This window comes from Henckelia pumila, chromosome 2 (assembly GCF_033568475.1).
Source record: "Henckelia pumila isolate YLH828 chromosome 2, ASM3356847v2, whole genome shotgun sequence".
Taxonomy (NCBI): domain Eukaryota; kingdom Viridiplantae; phylum Streptophyta; class Magnoliopsida; order Lamiales; family Gesneriaceae; genus Henckelia; species Henckelia pumila.
The window spans coordinates 55194821-55205039 of record NC_133121.1 but is presented as its reverse complement, the minus strand read 5'-3'; the positions used below and the strand labels follow the sequence as shown (position 1 = coordinate 55205039).

The 10219-nt window shown below is 41.1% G+C and overlaps 1 protein-coding gene across 1 annotated transcript; it reads left to right on the top strand.

Moving 5' to 3' along the window:
* The first annotated feature begins 4915 nt into the window (after positions 1–4915).
* Positions 4916–5536, top strand: LOC140877629 (uncharacterized). The gene has a single exon (XM_073281165.1). It carries the CDS (start codon positions 4916–4918, stop codon positions 5534–5536), a length of 621 nt encoding a protein of 206 aa, XP_073137266.1.
* Positions 5537–10219: the final 4683 nt, after the last annotated feature.

The following is a 10219-nucleotide window of genomic DNA, read 5'->3' as shown; positions in this document are numbered from 1 at the left end:
GAACCAGTAGATTTTGGTTAGCGTACAGTACGGTCCCTTCATCCATATATCCCGATCGAATCAACAACCATTGGTGCATCGAGAGTCGTTCGAGATTCGATAACTATGCATTACATCTTGGAGATCAAATAGTTACATCGCATGTGTTACTAGGAAAACCGAGTAACCTAAAACACATCATGTACTCTGTCCAGAGATTCGTCACACTAATGTCTCCTCAGATTGCATAGGATATCCACACTCGCAAGTATGTAATGAATCCTTGACAACAAAGCATCGACTCCTATATGTGTCATAACTGTACCCAATCCCGACACCTGATGACCCCAATAGAGTCGGTAAACGAGTCAAAGTACAGTACTAGCATATAGAGTCTCAATGATGTTTCAAATAGTAAGGACTAATGGTATACAACTAAAACCGCGAACTTTATCCACACGATAATAATAAGCACTTGGAAAGTCCGAATAGGGTAGTTCGATCATTCATCATGTGAATTTCCATTTGCATGCTTTGAACATCTCCATGTCCATTACCAATGAAACGTGGTACTTGACATCACAAATTTTAGTCTTAATCTCGAGCGATCCTTATCCTTATTAGCGGACGGCTCAATTACCTAGGAACTGTTTAGAATATACAGTGACTATAAGATGTGTTTCATAATAGTGATCTCTCTTTATTCACTATCTCATCTTACTTACACTATAGTATATTCAAGGCCTTTATCAAAACAACAATAGTATATCACAATATAACAATATGAAGAAAGACAAAGAAAATGCCATTAATGAATGTAAATTATATTAAACAAAGATTGTTTATACATAGAGTCATAAAAGCCCTTAGCCAAAAGTTGGCTAACCGGGCACCCGCTCTTTCAATCTCCCACTTGCCCTAAAGCCAACTAGTCATACTACGTAATCCCATTGCTTCACAATGTTTGTCAAACAATGGTCCTGGTAAGGGCTTAGTAAGTGGATCAGCGATATTGTCTGTAGAGGCCACTCTCTTGACAGTGATGTCTCCTCTTTCCACAATCTCCCGAATGATGTGGTATTTCCTCAGTACGTGTTTGGATCTTTGATGAGACCTTGGTTCCTTTGTCTGAGCAACGGCACCAGTGTTGTCGCAGTACACCGGAACTGGACCAACAGCTTCAGGAATTACGCCCAACTCTTGGACGAAATTCCTCATCCAAACGGCCTCTTTAGCAGCAGCTGATGCTGAAATGTATTCTGCCTCAGTGGTGGAATCCGCTGTGGTGTCCTGTTTGGAACTCTTCCAAGAGATAGCACCGCCATTGAGCATGAATACAAATCCAGAGGTTGACTTCGAGTCATCCTTGTCACTTTGGAAGCTAGAGTCGGTATAGCCTTCCAATTTCAATTCTTCTCCTCCATAAACCATGAATATATTCTTAGTCCTTCTCAAGTACATAAGAATATCCTTCACGGCTTTCCAATGCATTTGACCGGGGTTGGCCTGATATCTGCTCGTGACACTCAAAGCAAAGGCTACATCCGGTCTGGTAGATATCATCACATACATAATACTACCTATGGCTGATGCATATAGTATGTGTGTCATTTTCTTTATCTCTTCGTCAGTCTTGGGACACATAGACTTGGATAGAGAAACTCCATGACATATAGGTAGATGTCCTCTCTTGGACTCATCTATAGAAAACCTTTTCAATATGGTGTCGATGTAGGTTGCTTGAGTGAGTCCTATCATTCTCTTAGATCTATCCCTATAGATCTGTATCCCTAGAATATAGGAGGCCTCACCCAAATCCTTCATCGAGAATCTACCTGATAACCATATCTTTGTTGACTGTAACATCCCTACGTCATTCCCAATGAGTAGGATGTCATCAACATAAAACACTAAGAACGTCACCGCATCCTTAACTACTTTCTTGTACACGCACGGTTCCTCCGGGTTTTTTTTGATGAAACCAAAGTCCTTTATTGTTTCATCAAATTTCTAGTTCCAACTTCTTGATGCTTGTTTGAGACCATAAATTGATCTCTGAAGCTTGCATACCTTATGCTCGCTTCCCATGGATGTGAATCCCTCGGGCAGCATCATATAGATTTTTTCCTTAATGTTTCCATTAAGAAATGCAGTCTTCACATCCATTTGACATATCTCATAGTCATATCATGTTGCTATGGTAATAAGGATTCTTATGGACTTGAACATTGCGACTGGTGAAAAGGTTTCATCATAGTCAACTCCTTGTCTTTGAGTATAACCTTTTGCTACCAATCGTGCCTTGTAGGTGAGTACCTTGCCATCAGGCCCAAGTTTTCTCTTGTAGATCCATTTACACCCTATTGAAACAATTCCATCGGGAGGATCTACTAAAGACCAAACTTGGTTTGTATGCATCGAGTCTATTTCCGGCTGCATAGCATCAAGCCATAAATTCGAATCCGCATCAGAAATTGCTTCCTTGAAGTTTCTTGGATCACATCCAATGTCGGGTTCACTTTGATCCCCTTCAAGAAGAAGACCATATCGAATAGGAGGTCTAGAAGTCCTCTAGGATCTCCTAGATGTAGGCGTGTCCACTGAAGGTTCTTGTAACGCCCCATTTTTATCTTAATTGACGTTATTTGAGATAATTAGTGATTTCAGAATTCGAGACCGGACTTTTTATTGATCAGGGTCTATTTTGCAATTTTGGGAATTTTCAGGGACTGAAATGCAAATATGGGATTTGTTATATGATTGGACTTTGACTAAGTCTTTCTCATTGCTTCTTCATCCCCTCCACAGCGTGTTCTCTCCATTGAAGGCGAGAAAGCTTTCTCCCAAGCTTTGTGATTTTGATTCTAGCTCAATCCGTCCGATAGAATTGATTTCTGACTTGATATCTACGATCACAGCGACGAGTGCTCCGTTTGGAAGTAAGTTATCTTAATTCTGAGAATTTTGAATTTATCGATGTTGTCAAAATTTGTTTATATTCGGAGAGGGTGATTATGAGTTAGCAGTGATCGTATATCTAAGACGGTTCGAAGATCTAACGACGATCGGAATTGTTATGATTTTTCTTGTCATTTTCGAAAATCTTGATTTTGAGATGTTTTGATATTGTGTTGGGTTTGATGTTTGAGGATTGGAATGAGTTTGTTGAGTTGTTGTTTTGCTATCTGCATTTTTGGTTTGGTCAGTTTACGGTCGTTATGCCGTCAGCTTGAGTTTTGGAAATCGTTTCGATGTTTTGAGTTATACCGAGCTTAGTATGAGTTTTGATATCGATTTTGATCGCTATGACTTCTTCTGATAGATTGATTTGAAGTCTTTGGAGTTGCGAGCCTTGTAGCTTGGATCAGTTTGGAAGAGTTGAGCCGGTATAGTATCGATGTTCTTCTTTATCGATTGATTTAACTTGACTTGGATATTGATTGAGGAATTGTTGTTTTCAGATTGAAGTTTTGGAACGTCAAAGAAGAGGTATAAGATGACTTTGGAATGGAATAGGATGATTAACTCGAATTCGGATTGATTCGAGTGTCCTAGAAGAATCACATACTGCATGTTTCGACTGCTTATTTGATTATATGATTGAATTTATATTGAGTGCATGAGATTACATATGCATTCATATTGAGACTTAATTATTCAGATTGAATTAGACGATCTAGGGATTGTAGTTGAGTAGCTTGGTAGGCAATTTACTACCTTGTCGAGTAGCTCACTATAATGCCCTTGAGTCTATAGGATTAAAGCATGCCACGTCCACCTCGAGAGAGAAGTCGGTGTGGTTGTAGGATGTTTTAACCTCGGGATCCCAAACCAAAGAAAGAAAGAAGAATTCCAATTGATTATCTGAGTCTGATAATACAGAAGTTTTAAAAGCATGCATATCATTTTAATTCAGTACTTGAATAGATTAATCGATAATATGAGGAATGAATTCATAGTATGATTTGATATGTTTATTTGATTGCATGTTAGTCTCTTTTACTAGGAATATTATTCTCACCGGATTATCCGGCTGTTGTCTTTGTTTGTATGTGTACTTGGCAACAAGTGGGGCAGGCCCAAGTCAGAAGAGGCATGGTTAGCTTCGAGGGAAAGATGTAGAAGTGAGACTCGGTCTAGAAGTCGATTCCAGCATGTCAATCTAGTTTATGTTAGAACATGTTTAGTTATCGAACTTCATCGTTATATTGTGTTGCATGTTCTCGACTTTGGTTTGGTTGTTGAACTCCAAAACTCCTATTTTTAATGGAGGAATCAAGTTGTAACGCATGTTTATGTTTCGGAGTATTGTATGGCTTGATGTTCTTGTTTTTGGCGATTCTAGCAACGGAGCAGCAAGGGAGGCGTGCCAGCGCATCCTAGCACGCGCCCATGCGCCTGCGCCCCTTTTCGGGCAGGGCGTCATGCGCGCCCGCGCATGAGCCAGGGCGCCATGCGCGGCCGCGCCTGATGAGGCGCGGCCGCGCGGGCCCAGTTTTTTTTTAAAAAAAAATTGTGTGTTGGCCTTTAATGCTTGATTATTTTAATTACTTCTTTAATAGATGTTTAGAACCGAGGTCTCACATTAAGTGGTATCAGAGCGATAAGTTCCTGGAATTTGTTCTAGAAGTGAGCGGGGTAGATCGAGTCCGCTTGACCTTAAATTCTCGCATGTGATTGATTAATTCTATGATTACAGAATATGCGAGCATGCTTTATGAATTGAAAATTTATTTGAATTACGTGACTTGGAGATTCAAATTGTTAAAGCATGATTTGATTGAGATATGAACTGTTTTCATGCATTGATCTGAGTTCCATCTATCAAATTGGGAAGATGATCAGAGGTTCGTGACACTGAAATGGTGAGATGTGTATTGAATTATCCGTGTTCTAACCCCTGTCAATTTATATGGGTACTCGAAGAAGGCTAGACATGAATACTCCACCGATTATTCCTACGATAGAAAATCCTCCGGTGGTACAGATGGATGACACAATCACGCCTATGGAAGCCTTACTGAAGAGGTTCCAATATTTTAGGCCGCCGTATTTGAATGGAAAGGAAAATCCGGTCGATTGCGAGAGTTGGTTGGAAGATATTGATCAGCTCTTTGAGTCGCTTGACTACTCTGATGACCGCAGGGTTAGATTGATTATTCATCAACTTCAGGGAGTGGCAAAGAGTTGGTGGATGACTACCAAAAGAGCCAAAGAGAATAAAGGTACGGCAATTACTTGGGCACTTTTTAGAGCAGAGTTCTATAAGAGATTCTTTCCAGCTTCCTATCGAAAGGATAAAGGTGCCGAGTTTTCAAATTTGAGGCAAGGTAGTATGAGTATCGAGGACTATGTTGCGAAGTTTGACAGTTTATTGAGGTTCGCTCCGCATATTGCCGACAATGAGGAGGCAAAAGCAGACCAGTTCATTAACGATTTGAACCCTGAAATCTTTATTCTGGTGAATACTGGGAGGCCAGATAACTTTTCTGATGCGATGGATCAGGCAAAGGGAGCAGAAGCGGGGCTGATGAGGAAGAGGGAGAATCAGTACTAGCCTCAACAGCAACAGCAGAGGCAGTATCAGAATCAACCGCCGATGAATGAGGGTAGTAGCAGTGGTGGTAGCAAGAAGAACTATTTCCGTCCCAAAGGGAAACAGTTCAAGAAGTCGGGAAGCACTTCTTCAAGCTCGAGTGGCTCGAGACAGTTCAGTTCTGGACAGGGTTCAGGATCATCTGGAGCTTTGTGTAATAGGTTTGGAGGACGACACTCCAGCGACCAGTGTAGGGGAATCTTTGGGAACTGTTACATCTGCCAGCAGACAGGGCATTATGCCAGACAGTGTCCACAGAAAGCTTCTTACCAGACTCAGAGTGGGAATACCTCTCGACAGTCATCTCAGCCTAGGAGACAAGCTACTGCAACTCACTCGTTCCAACCTCAGCAGCAGAACCGTCAGGGAGGTAATCAAAGTTTGAACCAACCTCCTAGACAGCAGGCGAGAGTGTATGCTCTGAATGAGGATCAGGCTCAGGCTGCACCTGATGATGTTATTGCAGTTAATTGTTTGATCTTTGATTATCCTGCTAATATTTTGATAGATACAGGTGCTTCTCACTCTTTCATATCTGAGAAATTTGTGTCGATGCATGCCTTGCCTTTTGAGCCTTTACCTGCTGTAGTTGCTGTTACTTCACCTTTGGGTGGAGGAATTGTTTCGAAGAATTTTGTTAGAAATTGTGGATTGAGTTTTGAAGGAAATTTTATCGAGTTCGACTGTATTGTACTTGATTTGTCTGACTTTGACAGCATAGTTGGCATAGATGTTTTGACTAAGTACAGGGCTACAGTAGATTGTTTTCAGAAGATAGTCCGTTTTAGACCAGAGATGTCAGATGAATGGAGATTCTTCGGTAAGGGTTCTCGTTCTAAAATTCATTTGATATCTGTCTTATCTATGACTAGATTATTACAGAGAGGAGCCGAAGGATTTCTTGTTTATGCGATCGATATTCTGAAGTCTAGCCCTGAGTTGAACGATATACCAGTTGTTAGAGAATTCCCTGATGTGTTTGCAGATGAAATTCCGGGATTGCCGCTGATTAGGGAGATGGAATTTAGCATTGACTTGACGACAGGTACTCAGCCAATTTCGAAAGCTCCGTACCAAATGGCTCCGATCGAATTGAAGGAACTGAAGGAGCAGTTGGAAGACTTGATTTCCAAGGTATACATTCGACCCAGTGTATCGCCTTGGGGTGCTCCTGTCCTGTTTGTTAGAAAGAAAGATGGCTCGATGCGTCTCTGCATTGACTACCGCCAAACTAATCAGGCGACAGTTAAGAACAGGTATCCTTTACCGCGTATCGATGACCTTCTTGACCAGTTGCAGAGTTCTTGTATCTATTCGAAGATAGATTTGAGGTCAGGGTATCATCAACTGAGAGTTCGAGAAGAAGATGTCCCTAAGACTGCGTTTCGAACAAGGTATGGCCACTTTGAATTTCTTGTCATGCCTTTCGATTTGACGAACGCCCCAGCGGTCTTTATGGGGTTGATGAACCGAATCTTTCAACTCTTTCTTGATTTATTCGTAATTATCTTTATTGACGATATCTTGATCTACTCTAAGAGCCATTCCAAGCATGCAAATCATTTGAGAACTGTTTTACAGATTTTGAGAACCGAACAGTTATTCGCCAAGCTTTCGAAGTGCGAGTTTTGGCTTGACAGAGTTGTCTTTCTGGGGCGCATTATTTCAGGAGATGGGATTGTTGTTGATCCCAGCAAGATAGAAGCAGTGATGAATTGGCGCAGGCCGACTTCTGTGCCGGAGATTTTTAGTTTTATGGGCTTAGCGGGGTACTATCGCAGATTTATTCAGGGTTTCTCTTCTATTGCGAAGCCTATTACCCAGTTGACTCAGAAGAATGCTTTTTTCTGTGGACAGATGATTGTGAAGCCAGTTTTGTTAAGTTGAAGAAGAGATTAACCAGTGCTCCGATTCTTTCTATTCCATCTGGTTCCGAAGGTTTCACAGTTTATTGTGATGCTTCTCATCTTGGTCTCGGATGTATTTTTATGCAAAGGAAGCACGTGATATCATATGCATCGAGGAAGTTGAAACCGCACGAGACTCGCTATCCAGTTCATGATCTTGAACTAGCTGCTATCAATTTTGCCTTGAAGATCTGGCGTCACTAATTGTACGGTGAGTCTTTTGAGATCTTTTCGGATCATAAGAGTCTTAAGTACTTATTTTCACAGTCTGAGTTGAATATGAGGCAAAGGAGATGGCTAGATTTATTGAAGGACTTCGACTGTAAGATTAAGTATTACCCGGGGAAGTCGAATGCAGCTGCCGATGCTTTGAGTCATAAGCTTTGCTCTTTATCTCTTTCGACGATAGGTGTTTCTTGATTGATCGACGACTGTTGCACTTTTGGGTTGGAGTTTGAGTCAGATAGAAATCCGATCAGAGTTTGTGCGATTCAGGCCGAGCCAAAATTGTTTGTGTCGATCAGAGAAGCACAGAAATCAGATGAGAGTATTCAGAATTCGTTAGAGAAGGTGAGATCTGGACACCAGTCTGAGTTTCAGGTTAGGGATGATGTTTTATTTGTGAATAGCCGTATTGTTGTCCCTGAGATTGATGAGTTAAGACAGCGTATTCTGAAAAAGGCGCATTGCAGTCGGTTCAGTGTTCATCCAGGAGGCCAAAAGGTGTATAACGACTTGAAGAGTCAGTTCTAGTTGAAGAAGTTAAAGAAGGATGTGGTGAGGTTTGTATCTCATTGTTTGAACTATCAGCAGGTTAAAGCCCAGAGAAAGAGACTAGGTGGGCTTCTGCACAGTCTATCTATTCTGGAATGGAAGTGGGATCATATTTCGATGGATTTTGTCACGAAACTACCCTGATCTGTTCGAGGATGCGATGCCATTTGGGTAGTTATTGACCGTTTGACGAAGTCTGCTTGTTTCATTCCGTATCGGATGACATACCGACATGATCAGATGGCAGAGTTGTATGTTAGAGAGATTGTCAGATTGCACGGTGTGCCGAGATCGATTGTTTCTGATCGAGATCCTCGGTTTACTTTTCATTTCTGGCATAGTTTACAGGAAGCCCTTGGTACTAGATTGCACTTGAGTACAGCATATCATCCTCAGACCGACAGTCAATCAGAGCGGACGATTTAGACTCTAGAGGATATGCTGCGAGCAGTGGTGCTTGACTTTGGCACTACTTGGCAAGATTCATTGTCTCTCGTTGAGTTTTCGTACAACAACAGCTTCCAGACGAGTATAGGAATGGCACCCTTTGAAGCGTTGTACGGAAAGAAGTGCAGATCTCCTATGTACTGGGATGAGATATCTGAGTCCCCAAACTTGGGACCAGATATGATTCGTGATATGGCTGAGCAGGTGAAGATTATTCGATTGAGAATGAAGACTGCTCAGGACCGACAAGCGAAGTATGCAAATATCCATCGCAGACCTCTATATTTTGATTAGGGAGACCGTGTATTCTTGAATATTTCTCCGTTTAGAGGTACTATTATATTTGGGAAGAGAGGGAAGTTGTCACCGAGATTCATCGGTCCGTATGAGATTTTACAGAAGATAGGCGATCTAGCCTACCGTTTAGCACTTCCTCCTTCTTTATCTGGTATTCACGACGTCTTTCACGTCTCGATGCTGAGGAAATACCATCCCGATCCTTCTCATGTGCTTCAGCCTGACGAAGCCAAACTTGATGAAACTCTAAGTTACTTTGAGAGATCGATTCAGATCCTTGACATAAAGGAGAAGCAGCTCAGAACCAAGTCGATTCCTTTGATAAAAGTTCAGTGGAGTCGTCACGGAGTCGAAGAAATGACTTGGGAGACAGAATCTGATATGAGGCAGAGATTTCCAGACTTGTTTGTATGATGTGAGTTCTTAATTCTGTTCTTGAATTCTTAATTATCTTCTTATGAGTCGATATCGATGATTTCGAGGACAAAATCTTTTATTAGAGGGGGAGAATTGTAACGCCCCGTTTTTATCTTTATTGACGTTATTTGAGATAATTAGTGATTTCAAAATTTGAGACCGGACTTTTTATTGATCAGGGTCTATTTTGCAATTTTGGGAATTTTCAGGGACTGAAATGCAAATATGGGATTTTTTATATGATTGGACTTTGACTAAGTCTTTCTCATTGCTTCTTCATCCCCTCCACAGCGTGTTCTCTCCATTGAAGGTGAGAAATCTTTCTCCCAAGCTTTGTGATTTCGATTCTAGCTCAATCCGTCCGATAGAATTGATTTCTGACTTGATATCTACGATCACAACGACGAGTGCTCCGTTTGGAAGTAAGTTATCTTAATTCTGTGAAGTTTGAATTTATCGATGTTGTCAAAATTTGTTTATATTCGGAGAGGGTGATTATGAGTTAGCAGTGATCGTATATCTAAGACGGTTCGAAGATCTAACGACGATCGGAATTGTTATCATTTTTCTTGTCATTTTCGAAAATCTTGATTTTGAGATGTGTTGATATTGTGTTGGGTTTGATGTTTGAGGATTGGAATGAGTTTGTTGAGTTGTTGTTTTGCTGTCTGCATTTTTGGTTTGGTCAGTTTACAGCCGTTATGCCGTCAGTTTGAATTTTGGAAATCGTTTCGATGTTTTGAGTTATACCGAGCTTAGTATGAGTTTTGATATCGATTTTGATCTCTATGACTTCTTCTGA

Bases quoted from the DNA above. Each gene is read 5' to 3' on its own strand.
- LOC140877629 (XM_073281165.1), top strand. From the start codon at position 4,916: ATGAATACTCCACCGATTATTCCTACGATAGAAAATCCTCCGGTGGTA.